The 19,287-nt window shown below is 39.7% G+C and overlaps 1 protein-coding gene across 1 annotated transcript in view; it reads left to right on the top strand.

Moving 5' to 3' along the window:
* The first annotated feature begins 844 nt into the window (after nt 1-844).
* The window catches only part of RLF (RLF zinc finger), an 83,017-nt gene continuing 64,574 nt past the window's right edge, over nt 845-19,287 (top strand). Inside the window, exon 1 of the mRNA XM_019938048.3 lies at nt 845-1,085. Within this exon, the coding sequence (XP_019793607.1) occupies nt 852-1,085 (234 nt within the window). The 5' untranslated portion in view covers nt 845-851. The remainder of the gene's footprint in view (nt 1,086-19,287) is intronic.

Below are 19,287 nucleotides of genomic sequence, written 5' to 3'. Positions count from 1 at the left end.
TCTACTTTTCTATTGGATTGTTTGCTTTTTTCCTTTTGATTTTGGGAACTTCTTGGGATATTAATCCTTTCATGGCTATATATATGGTGAATATTGTCTAATCTTTCGCTTGTTGTGTGCCATCTTTTAAAACTTCTGTTATTACAGAATTAACAAATTTTAATGCAGTAAAGCTAACAATATTTTGCCTTATGGTGTGTGTTTTTTGGATCTTATTTAAGAAAGTCTTCTCTATTTTGCTAACATAAAGATATTTATATTTTCTTTACTCCATCCAGCATTTAATTTTTGGATATGCTCTGAGGTAAAAATCCAATTTAACTTTTTCTTCCCCCTTTTGGAAAAAAATGTTCCAGCGCCATTTATTGAAAAGTTCACCCTTTACCTACTGACTTGTAATGCCCTCTCTATTATAAACCACGTTCCCATGGGCTAGTCTTCATTTCGGCCTCACAACCTCCACTGGCTTGCTTATTTTTCTTCTACTGGGGATGCTTTCCTTTATCGCTCTTCTCAGGGCTGCATCTCTCTCGTTCTTCAGATCGCAGCTCAAATGTCATTCCTCCATATCTAGATTATATCTACAGGTATGTCCGTCTCGGGGACCCCACGACTCCAAAAGGTCTGGAAGGACTGCAGTGGGCAGGAGCCACTGCTCAGCTGTTGCCAGGCCGTTGCCCGGGCGGCCATCGGGGAGGCCGCAGAGGGGAGGAACATCCCGAGTTCGAGTGACGGAATCCAGCGGGCGCCAGAGTCGCCCAGGGGTGCGTCACAGAGCGCGGTCGACCGGGGGCGGGGCCAGGTCTGAGTCACGTGGCTTGGTTGCCTACGCGCTGCTGGGCCGTGGGAAGATGGCGGACGGAAAGGGAGACGCCGCCGTCGCCGGGGCTGGGGCTGAGGCTCCGGCGGGAGTCGGAGCCGGAGACGGAACCGAGACAGAGTCCATGGCTCGGGGTCATAGCCCTGCATCTCCGGTGCCGGGAGCCTCAGGGCTGCGACCTTGTCTGTGGCAGCTGGAGACAGAGCTGAGGGAGCAGGAGGTGTCGGAGGTCTCATCTTTGAACTACTGCCGGAGCTTCTGCCAGGTGAGGGGCGGACTGGCTGGCTGAGGGCGGCAGGGCGGGGAGGCCAGGGGAAGAGGCCCCGGACCCGTTGCTGCAGCCGGGGCCGGACTGAAAGGCGCCACCTCCATGTCTTGCCGCGCCCCCGGGCCGGGAAGGCCCAGTTCGGAAGCCCGACCGCTGGCCCCCCTCAGCCACTGCCCGACTTCGGCCACCGCCAGGGCGGGTTGCGCTGGGTTAGACTGAGAGCTCGAAGGGCGCCGGCAGCTCCCTGGAAGGGCCGTGCCCTGTCGTCGTTGCCTGTCCCCCCGGCTGGTGGTTGGAGCGCCATTGCCTCCTGAGGGATTGATTGCTCGCTCGTTCCTTCCCGGAGATGCTTTTTTGAGTAGAGTGCAGATCTCCAAATTGTAAAACCTGGCTTTTCCTAAATAATCCGGAGATATATGTTGGGGCCAGAGACTTATGTTTGGAGTCAACGTCTTCTGGGCCCCTAAAAGGTATGACAGTTGGCTTTGAAAGACGTCTAGGGCTTTCTGCTTAAGGATTGTGGAGCTGGTTGGCTGTTTGGTTTTTGCTGCCTTTTTTGGGGGGGGCATCAAAGCTGTTCTTTCGCCTCTTCTATATTCCTTTGAGAATTGTGCTGCCAGAAATGAGGCTCGTGATCCTTGTAGTGGTTATTAGGCTCTTTGAGTAGAAGAGGATTGGGAAAGATGAGGAGTGTGGTCTCTCTTGGCAGTTCTGTGACCATTTCTGTGCCGTAGTAGGTCCTAAACCTATGATTACATATTTCTTGGTATGCTTAGTTTCGTTTCCAGGATCACGCCGAGATTTTTCTTTATAAATTTAAAGATGTGCCATTATTATTTCTACGTCTGCTTGTTTGTTCTAATCAGGTTTTGGAGCCGCCCCTCTGCTTCTCACCTGGTGCACCTTAGAAAATGCAAAATAATCGTTGGCACTTGGGCTCTTAATGAGTAGTTGAGTGTGCTGAATAAATTGCGGTGTTCCACAGTTATAATTTTGAGGGACAATTTGCTCTGTTGGTCCGGAGAAGAATCAAAAATTGACTTGATTGAATGTCTTTCTCCCTCCTCTCTGCTGAGCCAGAAGCACTTCATCTCTAAATGGGTTTTGTCCTTGCTAATCTTTTCCATACGTTGTATCACTCCAGTTTTTATGTCTACAACCGTCAGCCTTTCCCTGAACTCTGAAGTACTAAGGTGTTCTTTGCTTCTTCACTAGCAGTGAACATTCTTAGTACACATATTTACTTTACAAACTTTTACTGACTCCATAGGATGGTGCCAAACACTTTACCAAGTGCTGAGGAAACGTAAATAAGACTGCACTTACCCTTGATGAGCTTACGGTTGGGAGGCGGTAGTAGAAATAACAGTATTGTCAATGCAGTTTTGGTAATGATGGAAGAGGAGGCGTTGTAGAAATACTGGGAGAGGCCAGTTTAGATGGGGTGGCCTGGGAAGGCCCTATGGCTGAAGGGATGAAAATGAGTCTTGAATATCGGGGAAGGGGGTGGTATTCCAGAGTCAAAGGTAGAGATGAGAAGGAAAACAGTGCTTTGGGAGAAGAGGGAGCTAATTGGACCCGGATTAGTGAGGAGCAGAGCAGAAAAACTGTTGGTTTTGGGTAAGCCTCCTAAGCTTGCGTTGTCTTCCTAGAAGAATAGCAAGAATGGATATAACCCATCAAATTGAAGCTTGTCAGGATAACATATATATATATATTCTGCTTTATGCCTACTGCTGGCAGCTCTGATTTTATTTTAACTGAATTTTAATGTATTGAGTCTTAGTGATACTTAGATATGTGAGGGCACAGAAGAATTTTAAAAAGGAAGTACTTTTGTAATTTGTCTTTCTTATGAAGTTCTTTTTTTTGGCCTGAAGTTTTCCCAAAACAATGTTTTGCACTAACAAAATAAAAGGAGTATCTGTGACGGTATGTTGTAATAGAAAGCACATTGGATTGCGAGTTAGTTGGGTCCTAATTATGACTTTACCACTTACTAGTTAATAACCTGGGGCAAACTATGACTGTGAGATTATTTTGTTTTCTGACCTTTATCTTGTAGTGCTTTATACGAACAGCAGACAGAAAGTTTATATTCAACCCTTCACAGTATTTATCACAATATTTTTGTTACATTTTCCCCATAGCCCAGATAAAATCAGTAGAGTATCCTTTCTTACCAGATACAGAAAAGTTTTTTAAAATTTTATGATGAAGTAGGAATAATTTCACTATCCAAATTTGGTTGAATAGCTTTTGGTTTCACATTTGAAAGGCAGAATAAAATTTATTCATCTACTGATTGTGTGTATGCGCCTGACATTGCATTAAGTGCTGGAGATAGGAGCCTGCTCTGCAGGAGCACCTAATGAATGTGTAGAGAGATGTAGTTGTATTACATTATCATAAAGGCCTGACCTGTGCTCTCTGGGATGCTTAACTGCCACAAAATTATTTCCATCATGTGTTTACTTTAGAGATATTGTCTTAAGGACTTATACTGTGCCAAGTACATCCCTCCTGCAACAGGCTGGGACCGTATTCTCTCTAGCTCTTGCAGCACTTAAAAGAAATGGCTCTGTCTTTGGAATTGCACCAAATCAAGAAATGAACTAACATATGAAAGGATAGAGAAGCTTGTTTCATTCTGGGCATGTTTTCAATTTTCAGAAGTTTGTGAAGATGATCAAAATGAAACTTCAGAAGTAATAGTTACTAAGAAAATGATATTTAGATGAAGTTGTAGTTCGTGAAAATTTGTATTCAGTGATTATGGGTGTGTGTGTGTGTGTGTGTGTGTGTGTGTGTTTTCCCCTTCCCTCAGTTCCTTTTCTGAAAACATTGTCTGCCAGACAGTCAGTGTGGATAAGATTAACTCCAGAAAACAGTCTTTCTTTGTTTTGCTGAAAAATTGATGATATCCTCTCAAATTCTTGCTATATTTTGGGAACCCAGATTCCTGAAGTTTTCCAACTGGCTGTTGTATTTGTAACACAAATTTTGAACACTTTTTTAAAGTAGACTTCATTAATAACTTGAAATTATACTTTGAGACTATCAAGCAGAGTAGTTTTATGAGTAAACCTTGTTTATGAGACACTTTGAGTTCTGGAACTAACAGTGACTTTGTAGATTTTTAAATGTTAAATTAGGTAAGTACTGAATATTTCATTTTCCCTTAGATTAGTGATTGAGTTCAAAGGGCCTAAATCAGATGGGCATACTGGCTTTACCATTTAAACTAGCTGTGTAACCTTGGCGCATGTTATTTTCTTTAAACCTTAGTTTTCTCATTTGCAAATGGAATGATAACAGTACTTACTGTTCTCTATGTAAATACACTGTTGTGTGGACTAAATAAAACAATCTCTGTAAAAAACAATGGCCCCAGAATTATCTGAGTTATCCAGATTTCTTGGAATAAAAAGTCAACAGTCTTGCCCCCAGCTTACTTTTCAGCTCTTACCTAGCCTTTCCCATCACCCCAGTTCTACTGTTACTTATTCAGGAGTACTTGGAGTTCATGGATCAAACTGGGATCTCAGTTACTCCTATGATTAAAATTTTGCCTGTGAATTTCCAGGTGCATTATTTTGGAAAAGATGACCTTAATTTTCATTGGATTCTTCAAGATCCAAGACACGTTAGGTTTTCAGTAAATATTTCCCAAGTGACTGATCTACAAAAGGATGGAATTACTCCTTTAACAAAAACTCAGCTCATTAAGCATTTTTATGTCTTTCCCTTTCATTGTGCTGTTCTATCCTTTTCTCTCATTTTCTGCATGACAAGTTTTCCTTCTCTAGGGCCCAGTGCAAATGTTACCTTGTCTGTGAAGCTTTCTTTGATTTTACTAGATAGATTTCCTCTTAGTTGTTTGTGTTCTTTTGACACTTTGCACATACCTATGGTTTTAACTCCTTTCCTTGCTGTCACCGTCTTAGTTCAGGCTTCACAATGTCCTTTTGCAGCAACTCTTCACTAATCTTTCTTGCCTTCTTACTGGTCTTATCAGCAATGCATTTTGATGTTCCTTTTAAATTATAAACATAATCTTGTTGGTCACTTTATTCCCTAAAATTCTTCAATGGTTTTTTCCCCAAAGGCAAGATAAAATTCACACTTATCAGCCTGGCATGCAGAGTCTTTTAGGATCTGGACTTGCTCCACCCCTTACACCCAACTTTTTTTTTTTTTGTCTACCTTCATCCCAGTGTTCATCTCTCAGTCCACTTGATTAACCCCAGGGTCACCCCTTCCTCATCTGCTTATTTATCCTTTAAGACGTGACTCAAATAATAAGTTTTTTAGAGCATTTTCTGATTTCAGCAGACAGAATGAGGTGATTCTTTCACTTAGAATATGGACTCCAGTAGCATCTTGTACATCGGCACGGTACCTCAATGTTTTTGTCCATGTTTATCTCTTCTATTGACTAGTAAACCAACGAGTCTTTGTTGTATACCTGGTACCTAGCAATTAATACAATGCCTGGCCCACAGAACTAATCTGTTGAATGAATTATATTGTAGGAACTTCATAATATACTCAAGAGATGAGTACTTCAAAAAAAACACCTAATGTAAAATCTAGTATGTTAAAAGGCAGTTCTACCATAAGAAATTCCTGTAAAGGAACAGGATAGGAGATTTTGGTCCTTTCTTAGAGACAATACTTGTCAACTTAGCTTACATTAATATAATAAATATAATAAAATACACATTTACATGTGTGGGTTGAGGACTAGTGTTGATGAAGGGAGAAAATAGGAGGCATTATATAGTATTGAGGAAGAGTTACCAGTCTAATAGGACAACAGTTTGGAGGTGTTGAGAGAGGGAGGATCAGTCTTCCTAACTCCTTGAGGTTGGTGGCCGTGAAGACTCTTGAGCATTACCTCTTTCATTTATTTTTACCTTTTTTCAATTATTTATTTTAAAGGGCTTTTATTAAATGCATTAGCTTTTCTTCTTGTGCTGCCTTCTCCTGGGAGATGTCTAAATAGGAACTAAATGACAGTTATAACAGCAAAAGCTAGCTTTTCAGTGTGTGTAACCAAAACATATTATAAATGTGACCTGTGAAGCAGTGAGAACTTTGGGTGCTGTTATTTACTGTGGTACCACCCAGTCTCTTGTACTGTGGTCCCTAGTGACTTCTGTGTCTACCTGTGGATCATGCTCTTCTGAACAATGTTAGTTAAAAAGTCTAGATAGAACACACCGCTTATTTCAAGACCGCAAAGGCATTGGCAAACTAAAATGTGCTTTGTTTTCATTCAGTTGTAGACATCTGTCATCTCTCCCAGAGGTCTTCTTTGACTATCTTATCTAAAACAGCACTTCCCCATCTTCTTTACACTGCTTTATATTTCTTTTAATCACTGACTCTGTCTGATATGTGTATTTGTCTGTATCCCCACCTGGAATGTAAGCATCATGAGGGTGTTTGTATTGTTTACCCAGTGCCTAGATAGTCCCTGGCACTTAATGGCTATTCAATCAGTATTTATTGATCTTTTATCTCCTTCCTTCCATAAATCCCTGACTAGACTTCTTAAGAGTAACAAGCAAGACTTAGCTTATCTTTATCAAGAAATAGGAACTTTTCTTGTCAGCAGGTTTATGCTGCTTCCTAGTAGGGATCAGGTTTTATTGTTCTTTGTATCTTGATTAACTAAGAGTAGAACCTCATTTTAATTTTATTTATATTTTCTAAGAACTTCCCCTGGTTGCTTATATTCCACAAATATTTAAAGTAATGAATTTTTCAGCAAACTTTCTTAGCCAGATTGAAGCATTTATTTTGGATATGATTGACACCATACTTTACAACCCAAACATAGATTGCAAGATGGTATAAAAAATAGATTCCTAAAACTTTCATTGCTGACATAAGCAACATAGAAACCATATGAAAAAATAGAGGGATATTTAATTTATTGAGCATCTTTTGTGTGCCAGGCACTTGGGTAGGTGGTGGTATTTTCCTTTTACAGTAGAAAACAGACCCAGGGAAATTACGAAACTTTCCCAGGATCACACAGCTGTGGCGAAGTCTTTGACTCCAGAGCCCATGCTGTTTTTCTTATATCAGCATTTCCTAAATTATGTTTTGTTCCATGAAATATACGTATGCATAAGCACTTCTTGAAATAAGGATTATTTGTTCATATAAGTTGGGAAAATGTTGGGATAAACGTTTTTTGTTGTTGTTGTGTTCTGTTTTGTTTTGTTTTGTTTTTGCGGTACGTGGGCCTCTCACTGTTGTGGCCTCTCCCGTTGCGGAGCACAGGCTCTGGACGCGCAGGCCCAGCGGCCATGGCTCACGGGCCCAGGCGCTCCGCGGCATGTGGGATCTTCCCGGACCGGGGCACGAACCCGTGTCCCCTGCATCGGCAGGCGGACTCGCAACCATTGCGCCACCAGGGAAGCCCAGTGTTGTTGTTGTTTTTTAATTAATTAATTAATTTTTGGCTGCTTTGGATCCTTGTTGCTGTGCACAGTCCCCCTCTAGCTGCGGTGTCTTTGCCGCAGTGCGTGGGCCTCTCAGTGCGGTGGCTTCTCCCGTTACGGAGCACGGGCTCCAGGCAAGTGGGCTCAGTAGTCGTGGCTCGTGGGCTCTAGAGCGCAGGCTCAGTAGTTGTGGTGCACGGGCCCAGCTGCTCCGCGGCACGTGGGATCTTCCTGGACCAGGAACCGAACCCGTGTCCCCTGCATTAGCAGGCGGACTCTCAACCACTGCGCCACCAGAGCAGTCCCTAAACATTTTTTTAATATGACACATTGTGACTCTTCTAGAGAGACATTTAAGTATTGTACAACATTTGCCAAAATTAAGGTGTCTAAAACATTTAACATTTGGGAGATTGGGATTGACACATATACACTATTTATACCATGTATAAAATAGATAACTAATGAGAACATACTGTATAGCCCAGGGAACTCTACTTAATGCACTGTGGTGATCTAAATGGGAAGGAAATCCAAAAAAGAAGGGATATGTGTATATGTATAGCTGATTCATTTTGCTGTACAGTGGAAACTAACACAACATTGTAAAGCAACTATACTCCAATAAAAATTAATTTAAAAAAATAAATGAAACATTTTGCCATGTTCTAAACCTTATGTCAGCCCCCAAATCACATGCTTTACTTTCATTATAGTAAAGCAAATTAGTGTGGTGAGGAGTTGATTGCTTTATGTTTCTGCACACCACCGAGTTTTGATTTCCTGTTGTTAGCCTAAACATGACTGTGAGCTTTTTTTTTTCCTTTTTGGCTGCATTGGGTCTTTGTTGCTGCGCGTGGACTTTCTCTAGTTGCGGCGAGCAGAAGCTACTCTTTGTTGCAGTGTGCGAGCTTCTCATTGCGGTGGCTTCTCTTGTTGTGGAGCACAGGCTCTAGGCACGTGGGCTTCAGTAGTTGTGGCACGTGGGCTCAGTAGTTGTGGCACGCGGGCTCAGTAGTTGCGGCTCATGGGCTCTAGAGTGCAGGCTCAGTAGTTGTGACGCACAGGCTTAGTTGCCCTGTGGCATGTGGGATCTTCCTTGACCAGGGATTGAACCCGTGTCTCCTGCATTGGCAGGTGGATTCTTAACCACTCTGCCACCGGGGAAGTCCTGACTGTGAGCATTTTATAAAACCAATTTCCCTCCAAAGTCTTCGCAGGTGTTAGATTATACTTATTGTCCCAAATGAAAAATATTTTAATGTATTATAATTTTTTGGAAGTTGAGAATGAATTACATTTCAGACATATTTTGAGTTCAAGTTTATTTATTCATCTAGGTTTACCTATATTTCTGCACATAGCAAGCTTGGGAACTACTGATGTATTTGTCTTTTCTCCTCACTTTTGTGCTGCGCCTGATTTCGCTAATGTGTTTTTTAGAGGACTTTTCTTATTCTTTTTTGGGGGGATCTAGTAGCTTATTGTGCTGACATTTGATCTCATTGTATTTTTACTCCCAAAGAAATAACCTGAGTGTGTCACATTAGCCAGTACAGTAATGCCTTCTAATATGGACACTTAAAAGAATTATTACCAGATATGATAGAATGAATGACTTAGCTTGGGAATTGTATTTTTATGATATATGGTTGTGTAAAACAGGCATATTTTCATTTGGGATTTCATTTTCTTTTTTCCATATGTATGTTTAAAATATATAAGGTATCCTGGGCTTCCCTGGTGGCACAGTGGTTGAGAGTCCGCCTGCCAATGCAGGGGACACGGGTTCGTGCCCCGGTCTGGGAAGATCCCACATGCCGCGGAGCGGCTAGGCCCGTGAGCCATGGCTGCTGAGCCTGCGCGTCCTGAGCCTGTACTCCACAACGGGAGAGGCCACAACAGTGAGTGGCCCGTGTACCACCAAAAAAAAAAAAAAAAAATATATATATATATATATATATATATCTTAAAGAAATAAAACTAATTATATATAGTTTTTGTTTTTTGTGACTCCAAACTGATACATGCACATTCTAGAAGCTTAAGACAAGATGTGTAAATGCATAAAGTAAAAAGTGAAAGTACCATGTAGCCTCACTGTTAATAACTTGATGTATTATTCTGATTTTTGGAAAAGCACATATAGTATATGTGTGTATATAAATATTAAAACTTTTAGTTGCCCAAGCAACTCATGAACACATTCTAATTGTAAAAACTTAGAATAATGTAAAAGAAGAGAAAGTTAAGATGAAAACTACCATATACTCCCTATACTTCAGTACTACATTTTCTTAGGTTAACAGTTTGGGAATGTACACTTACAGAATTTTTCCATATGATATATATTATTTTTAGAAAAATACTGTCAAGTTTATATACTAAAACTTGCTTATTTCATTTAATATATTGTAGATATCTTTTCACATGGAACACACACATATTAACTACATTAAAAAAACTGCATAGTATTCCATTGAAAACTGCATTGATTTTATTTTTATTTTTTAATTAATTTATTTTTGGCTGCGTTGGGTCTTTATTGCTGTGCACGGGTCTTTCTCTAGTTGCGGTGAGCGGGGGCTGAGCGGGGGCTACTCTTCATCGCTGTGCGTGGGCTTCTCATTGCGGTGGCTTCTCTTGTTGTGGAGCGTGGGCTCTAGGTTCATGGGCTTCAGTAGTTGTGGCTCGCGGGCTCTAGAGCTCAGGCTCAGTAGTTGTGGCTCACGGGCTTAGTTTCTCCACGGCATGTGGGATCTTCCTGGATCAGGGCTTGAACCCATGTCCCCTGCATTGGCAGGCGGATTCTTAACCACTGTGCCACCAGGGAAGTCCAAAACTGCATTGATTTTAAATTATGCAAGTAGCAAAACCTTCAACACTCTTTTTTTTTCTAATTTATATTTATTTATTTATTTGGCTGCGTTGGGTCTTCGCTGCTGTGTGCAGGCTTTCTCTGGTTGCAGTGAGCAGGGCCTGCTCTTCGTTGCAGTGCGCGGGCTTCTCATTGTTGTGGCTTCTCTTGCTGTGGAGCATGGGCTCTAGGTGTGCAGGCTTCAGTAGTTGTGGCTCATGGGTTCTAGAGCGCAGGCTCAGTAGTTGTGGCACATGTGCTTAGTTGTTCCGCAGCATGTGGGATCTTCCCGGACCAGGGCTTGAACCTATGTCCTGTGTACTGGCAGGCAGATTCTTTTTTTTTTTTGCGGTACGTGGGCCTCTCACTGTTGTGGCCTCTCCCGTTGCAGAGCACAGGCTCCGGACGCGCAGGCTCAGCGGCCATGGCTCACGGGCCAAGCTGCTCCGCGGCATGTGGGATCTTCCTGGACCGGGGCACGAACCCGCGTCCCCTGCATCGGCAGGCGGACTCTCAACCACTGCGCCACCAGGGAAGCCCACTGGCAGGCAGATTCTTAACCACTGTGCCATCAGGGAAGTCCCAAAACCTTCAACACTCTTAATTTAAAAATTTTTAAAACTGTAAAAGCTATGCTCAAGGCAGAATATATGAAGCTACAGAAAGGTTTTAGGAAAAAGTAGAAGCCCTTTCTTGCCTTCAGTTCCTCCAGTCACTCCCCACAGCAGTTAACGGTGTCTTATGTGTTCTTAAAAATTAAAATGCACACTCTTCTGCAATTTATATTTTAATTAATTAATTTTTGAAAAGAGTTATTATTTTTTTAATTTATTTTTGGCTGCGTCGGGTCATAGTTGTAGCACTTGGGATCTTCCTTGAGGCATGCGGGATCTTTTGTTGCGGCGCATGGGCTCTTCGTTGTAGTGCACAAGCTTCTCTCTAGTTGTGGTGTGCGGGTTTTCTTTTCTCTAGTTGTGGCGCGCAGTCTCCAGGGCGCATGGGCTCTGTAGTTTGCAGCACGCAGGCTCTAGTTGAGGCACACGAGCTCGGTAGTTGTGGCGCACGGGCTTAGTTGCCCCGCGGCGTGTGGGATCTTAGCTCCCTGACTAGGGATAGAACTCGCATCCCCTGCATTGATTGTAAGGCGGATTCTTTATCACTGGACCACTAGGGAAGTCCCTACATTTTGATTTAATATACTGAGGACAACTTTCTGTATCAGTACACGTTGAACATTACCATAATTAAATAATTTGTATTCTTTTTTGTTGTTACCGCAAATAATGTTGAAGTGAACAACCTTAAACATTAAGCATTAGTTATTTATATCCATAGCATAAATTCCTGGCATTGACATTACAGTACTGGACTAAAGAGAATGTTTTTTTAAAATTTTGATAGATACTGGCCTACGAGAAGTTGAGTATGTACTTCCACCAATAGTGTTATGGAGTCCCTGTTTCACTATATCCTTGCCAACCCTGGTATTACTAAACTTTTTAATATTTGCCCATCTGATAGTGGCAGATAATTGCTATCACACTATTAATTTGTATTTTAACAGCATTAAAAAAATTTATATATTCATTTATTTTGGCTGCGCCGGGTCTTAGTTGTGGCACACGGGATCTTCGTTGTGGCACACGGGATCTTCGTTGTGGCATGCGGGATCTTTAGTTGTGTCATGTTGGCTTCGTAGTTGCGGCATACGTGCTTCTTAGTTGCAGCATGTGAACACGTAGTTGCGGCATGCATGCGGGATCTAGTTCCCCAACCAGGAATTGAACCTGGACCCCTGCATTGGGAGCACGGAGTCTTACCCACTGGACCACCAGGGAAGTCCTTGTTATTTTTTCATGTGTATTAGATATTTACTTTTTTTTCCTGTGAGGTTTGTCTTTACCTTTTTTTTTTTTAACATACTTCTGTTTTAAAATGTTATTATTTAAAAGTCATTAAAATTTGGTTGTGTCTAATGATCGAGTGTGACCTTGTAATCTTAAGATTCCATGCTGCTTTGAGGTTCTCAAGAAGCAGAACATACTACAGAGAGTTAGTTGCAGCCTAACCTGAGGCCATCAGAATGTATCATACAATTTAGTGATTGATTGTTGTTGTGAGAGATTTGTCAGTGTACTTATTTCCAACAAACATTTATTGATCATTACTACTTTGGGGAGATTTGGGAATCTTTGGGAAGACTGAGTCATAGCTGAATAAATGGAAAGACCCTAGTGCATTACATTAGCTAACTCTTTCTTATGTTGTTATCTTTATATGTTTTCAGATAAAGTGTCACTGAATGGATGTATTATTACCTTGCACCAAATCAGTTTGTTATGGGGCCTCAAATTGCTGCTTAAATGAGATGGCCTTTTAGGTGTGATTCTCCTCTAAAACTACATAAGTCTACTGGGAAACATTTGCTAAGGATTATTTTCTAAGTCACCTCCAAACATTTGCCTTGTGTATCCTTATTGAAATAAATAAATTTTAAATGTTCTATTTATGCAGTACCAATATATAAATTACAAGCAAACACAGAAGTATAAAAGGGATGAGACTTTTAAAACTAATTTAAATAAAAGTTTCAATATTATATTTCTGCCCCTTGATGGGTTATCATTTACACCTTTAGGGTAAGTGCCCATCCCAGTGGAAACCACTCTACTAATTTGAGCTGAAATTATTTGTTTACATTAGTTGTTATGCTCACTATCCTTATTTGACTCTTTCCTTCATAATGAAAGCTTGATTTTGGTAAATGAAAATGTTAAACCTAGAGCAAATTATCCAATGAAGTTCTAACAGTAAATGTGGGTAAAACATCATGTTTCGTCAATATTACGTTTTATTGTCTTATGAAATGGAGAACATATACAATAGAAAGTACATTTTAAGTTTGAAGTTAAGAGGTTTCGGTTTAAATCCTCATTCCAACACTTTTGTGATCTTAAACCTTGCCGTGAGTCTATATTCTTGTCTATAAAATTGGGGGTAATAGAAAGCTACCCCGTAGGTTGTTGTGAGGATCAAATGGGACAATATTACAGTACCCGTAGCATAGTTTTTGGTAGCAGCAGATAGGTACCCAGCGTGTCTGTCTCCTTATTTTGTTTCTATACTGAATATTGTTTTTTTTTTTGTTGGTTTTTTTTTTGTTTTTTTTTTCCGGTACGCGGGCCTCTCACTGCTGTGGCCTCTCCCTCTGCAGATGCACAGGCCCAGCGGCCATGGCTCACGGGCCCAGCCACTCTGCGGCATGTGGGATCTTCCTGGACTGGGGCACGAACCTGTGTTCCCTGCATCGGCAGGCGGACTCTCAAAGAAGTATTTCATGTAGCGTGGTTTTCCTCCATTTTCCTGTCAATGTAGAGCTCACTGAAAGAAAAAAGTTACCTAAATGCTTTCAGAGCATTTGCTGACATAGTTTTAGATTCAGAGAGCCTATAATGAGTTTTGTAGACTGGAAGTGTAATTTACAGTAACTTTCTATTACATTGAAGCAATATGGATGCCTTTTGGGGTTTATAGTAGGTATAATGCGTTTGATGTGTTGCAACTAATAGTTTGTTCTATATGAAATATTTTTTATTCATTTGGCTGTTGGCTTTAACTTGGTTTATTGTTTGGCATTTAAATTTTGTGTTTCATTTTATTGAAATGTGCATATATCGAAAGTGATTTGACTTTGTAACGTGGATTTGAGTTCTTGGGAAAAAGTTGGCCATGTTTTCATAAAATTGTAGAATCTTATGTTTGGGGGAAGAACTTTGGAGGTTTTCTGCCCCATTCCCTTTCCAGTTTAAAACTTGTAAGTTAGAAACTCCCTCTCAGTCGAGGATGTTAGCCGAGGATCAGAATAATTATATCAATATTGTGTGATATTATATAACAGCTGTAATATCAATAAAGTTCTGAACTTTGACATATCTATTTACTATCAAGCAAAATTGATTATCATTGTAATCTGATGTGAGCACCTTTCTAAAAAATACTGTGATCTTAAGCATTTTCTTTTTAAAATTCCCACAAGTGCAGTTTGGTCAATATTATGCTGCTCTCCTCCTTTACAGGGTTTGAAGGAAGCAGTGAGAATTTGGGAGTTCAATCTACTTAGTTGAATTTGTTTTAGTATACAGGCATATTTCATGCTAATCAAAGATATGTATCGGAAAAATTGTCTTAATCGAACTTCAAAAATAAGTTAGCATATCCTTTAATAATTGGGCAAAGAATCAAAAGCAAATAATTACAAAATACGTGTTATGTGCTACTTGGGGTTCTGGTCTGCAGTGAGCTTATTGTCTAGTGGAGAAGATAAATATTAAGCAGTTTTTCCTGTTACATATGCTTATTGGTACAAAAGAGCAGTAGTCAGTGTTTGACGGTTATATGTATTTATCTACCTTCCAACTAGTTTGTCCTTAGGTAACACGAACATAAGCAAAACAATTCCCTTGCTTAACTATTACATAATAATTTTTAGGTCTAACATAAATGGTTTTGAGTAAGCAACATTATTGCTCTTTCCAATTGGTATAGATTATAAAGAAATGATTTTCCGTGCCACTTTTCTATAATCGGCTTCAGTAGTGTTTGTTGCCAAACTGAAAATTTGAAGCAAGTGTATGGTTAAGAAGGGAAGACCCTACTAATTTAAGGGAGTGCAGGAATGCCAGGAATCCGTCTTGGACTAGATGAGGGCTTTTATAAGATATTTTAGATTTGGAAATGCCAAAAAATAAGTACCCTTTGAACACCCCAGAGCCATAAAACATTTGAGCACTGGAGATTATTACAAAGAATTAGAAAGCTTTTGTTTATGTATATAAGGCATATGTACCAAATTGTATTTATTGGGGTTATTTGGCGATAGAGAGTAGTGGTAGAATTAGATGGCACTGGTGTGATCTTTCACTTCTTTGTTGCGTAGAAAATTTTAAAGTGGGGGAATTATGAGTGGATTTTCCCTTTTTGGTGTATTTCAGTATTTTTCAAATTAAATTTAAACAGGCAAAAAGGTAGTACTATATGTATTGGTATGAAAGGGTATCCAAGATCTGTTGTTTTAGAAACAGAAAACTATATAGTATCCCATTTCATAAAGCAATGATGTATAGAAAAAGTTTTGAAAGACAGTTAAAGTGTTATCATTTGTTGCATTTCAGTGAAGAATAAGTGGGACGTTCACTTTATGTTTCTTGTGTTTTTGTACGGTTTATACTTATATATTACCCTTTTTAATTAATTTTCATTTTATCAACTATTGTTTCAGTACTTGTCTTTGCTTCTTTCCTTTGTTAGATACTGTTTCCTAGCCCTCCTGTCTTTGTCTTGTTTTACTCCCCTGTTTGGGATGTGAGGAGTTACCCTCCAGTAGCTTCCTGAGGAGGTTTCCCCTCTCTTTTGTGTTAGTTAGGCTGGGTGTAGGAATCTAGGTTGAAAATCAGTTTTGCTCAGAACTTTGAATGGTATGTTACTTTTCAAAAAAATCAAATATTTCCAGGATACAGGTAGTAAAGTGCATACTAAAATGAACACAACCTAAGAAATAAAATAATTGAAGCTACCTATGTACCCTGTTACAGACATCATCTCCCTCCCACCATCATCCTGATTTTGCTATTTAATCTCTCCTCCATCTCTTTACTTTGTATTTGTGTATTTTAATATAATGTGTAATATTATTTCTTATATTTTTCAGCTTTGCTTAAATGATGTACTGTATGTATTCTGAAGCTTTTTGAATTCAACATAATGTTTCTAAGGTGTATCTAGTGTGTATGTATAGTTTTTGGTATGTATAGTCTTGATACTTTCATTTTTCACTGGTGTGTAGTATTTCATTATGTAAATATATCAGTTCATTTGTCCATTCTTTTACTGATGGATTTAGAGGCATTTACATTAACTGCTGGGGTAGATATCTTTTCCTTATATGTTTATACATGGCTGCAAGAATTTCTTTTAGGGTATATGCTTACAGTGGAATTGCTAGCTTCATATATAAGCCTATCTTCAACTATAATAAATACTGCCAAGTTACTCTCCAAAGTATTTGTAGCAGTTTATGCAGTTATCAGTGTATGAAAGTTACCATTGCCCTTCATTCTTGCCAATACTTTGTATAGTCGACAGTTTAATTGTAGCCGTTCTGATGGATAGACTGTGGTATCTCATTGTGGTTTTAATTTTTTTTTCTGTTTACTTGTGAGGAGTTGCTTATCTTTTTGGTTATATTTATTGCTATTCAGATTTCCTCTTTTCTGAATTACTTTTTCCTATTTTTTGCTCATTTTTCATTTGGGTTTTCTTAACAGTTTTTATGAAATTATATTCTAGATATGAATTTTTTGTTGGTCATTACTTTGGAATTATCTTTTCTTCTGTTTATCTTTTCACTTTTTATATCATTATTTTTAACGTAATTTTTAAACTTTTTTTAACATTTCATTTATTTTTGGCTGCATTGGTCTTCATTGCTGCACGTGGGCTTTCTCTGGTTGCGGCGAGTGGGGGCTATTCATTGCGATGCAGTGACTTCCCTTGTGGAGCACGGGCTCTAGGCATGTGGGCTTCAGTAGTTGTAGCACGCAGGCTCAGGAGGTGTGACTCCCGGGCTTAGTTGCTCCACGGCATGTGGGATCTTCCCAGACCAGGGCTTGAACCCATGTCCCCTGCATTGGCAGGAGGATTCTTAATCACTGTGCCACCAGGGAAGTCCCTTATATTATTTTTATGCACAGAATTTTTATACTTTATTGCAGTAAAAATAGTAAATCTGACAATTGAAATGTAAAATTTATTTACATTCCTTTTATGATTTTGTGCATTTTGTGGAGCATTGTGTTTTTTTAAAAAAAGCTTTATTGAGGTATAATTGACATACAGTAAACTGCTCATATTTAAAATGAACAATTTGATAAGCTTTGGCATATCTGTATACCCATGAAACCACAATCAAGATAACAAATATATCCGTCACTCCTAGAACTTTCTTTCTACTCCCATTGTATTTCCTCTTTCTTACTTTCCTCCCGTACATAACCATAACATCCTCACTCAGCTATGCTGCTTTCTCTATATATAGATTATATTGCATTTTTAGAATTTTACATAAATAAACCTGTAAGTCTCTTTTTGGTTTCTTGCAGTATAATTATTTTGAAATTCGTTTATGATGTTGTATATATTAATAATTAATTCCTTTCATTGCTGAGTATTCATTCTATGGCTTTATCATGATTTGTTTATTCACCTGTTGGTATATTTGGCTTGTTTCCAGTTTTTAGCTAATACAGACAAAGCTGCTATGAACATTCATGTGTAAGTCTTTGTGTGAACAAACGCCTTCTCTTTCTCTTGGGTAAATAACTGGAATGGCTGGGTCACATGTCAGGTTTTTGAGAGTAGTTGTATCATTTTACATTCCTACCAACAATGTATGAGAGTTCTAGTTTTCCACCTCCTGATCAGCACTTGGTGTGGCCAGTCTTTTTAGCTTTAGCCATTTTAAAATTAGTGGCAGCTCATTGTGGTTCTCATTTGCCTTTCCCTAATGACTTCTGTTGAGTATCTTTTCATGTGCTTAGTTACCAACCATGTATCTTCTTTGGGAATGTATCTTTTCAACTCTTGCTCATTTGAAAAAATTGGATTGTCTCTTTTTTTACTGTTGAGTTTTGAGGGGTGTATGTGTGTGTTTTTGGACCCAAGTCCTTTATGCAATATATTCTTCTTTTTTTCCTTCTTTAAATGTTGTGACTTAGGTGGCAAAGGGTAGACAGATTGGGGATGGTGATTTGTATCACTTTTAAGTTACACACATTCTGCCTCTGGTTCACTTGGGATCTCTGGAGGGAACACCCTTGGGTGTGACACAGATTCCATGGTGTTGATGTGGGCATGGAGAAAGCCTGAGGTGCTCTCTACCAGCTTAGAAGGAGCAGATCATGACAAGGATGAACTGAGGCAGAACAACATGGTGGCAGACACACATTGTGGACAGAACTGTTCTAAACGCATGAGAGACACTATCAAGAACTTCAGAGAAAAACTGGGTGAGACACTAACAGGAACGAAATGTCCTGCATTACTAGATGGGCATAAGAGCAGCCAAGCCATGGCTTGCTTGTTGGCATGTATTCTCCTAGGCTGTGGTTTGTCTTTTTATTCTCTTAACAGTGTCTTTTGAAGGACACAAGTTCTTAATTTTGATAAAGCTCAGTTTATTAACTTGTTCTTTTATTTATTTTTATTAATTAATTAATTTTATTTATTTCTGGCTGTGTTGGGTCTTCGTTGCTGTGCGCGGGCTTTCTCTAGTTGTGGTGAGCAGGGGCTACTCTTTGTTGCGGTGCACAGGCTTCTCATTGAGGTGGCTTCTCTTGTTGCAGAGCACGGGCTCTAGGGCGCGCGGGCTTCAGTAGTTGTGGCTCGCGGGCCCTAGAGCACAGGCTCAGTAGTTGTGGCACACGGACTTAGTTTCTCTGCGGCATGTGGGATCTTCCCGGACCAGGGCTCGAACCCGTGTCTCCTGCATTGGCAGGCCTATTCTTAACCACTGAGCTACCAGGGAAGCCCAACTTGTTCTTTTATTGATTGTATTTTTCATGTTATGTCTGAGAAATCTGCCTAACCCAAGAGCACAAAAGCTTTCTATGTTCTCTTCTATAAATGTTACTGTTTTAGGTTTTACATTTAGATCTGTGATCCATTTGGAGTTAATTTTTGTGTATTGTGTGAGTGATGGGTGGAAGTCATTTTTCTAAAAATATGAACATCTCAATGTTACAGAATCATTTGTTGAAAAGACTGCTTTCCCATTGAATTGAGAAATTGCCTTTGCGCTTTGCTGAAAATCAATTAGCCATATGTATGT

This window comes from Tursiops truncatus, chromosome 1 (genome assembly GCF_011762595.2).
Source record: "Tursiops truncatus isolate mTurTru1 chromosome 1, mTurTru1.mat.Y, whole genome shotgun sequence".
Classification (NCBI taxonomy): domain Eukaryota; kingdom Metazoa; phylum Chordata; class Mammalia; order Artiodactyla; family Delphinidae; genus Tursiops; species Tursiops truncatus.
The sequence above is the reverse complement of the archived record's forward strand: the minus strand, read 5'-3'. Positions and strand labels throughout refer to the sequence as shown.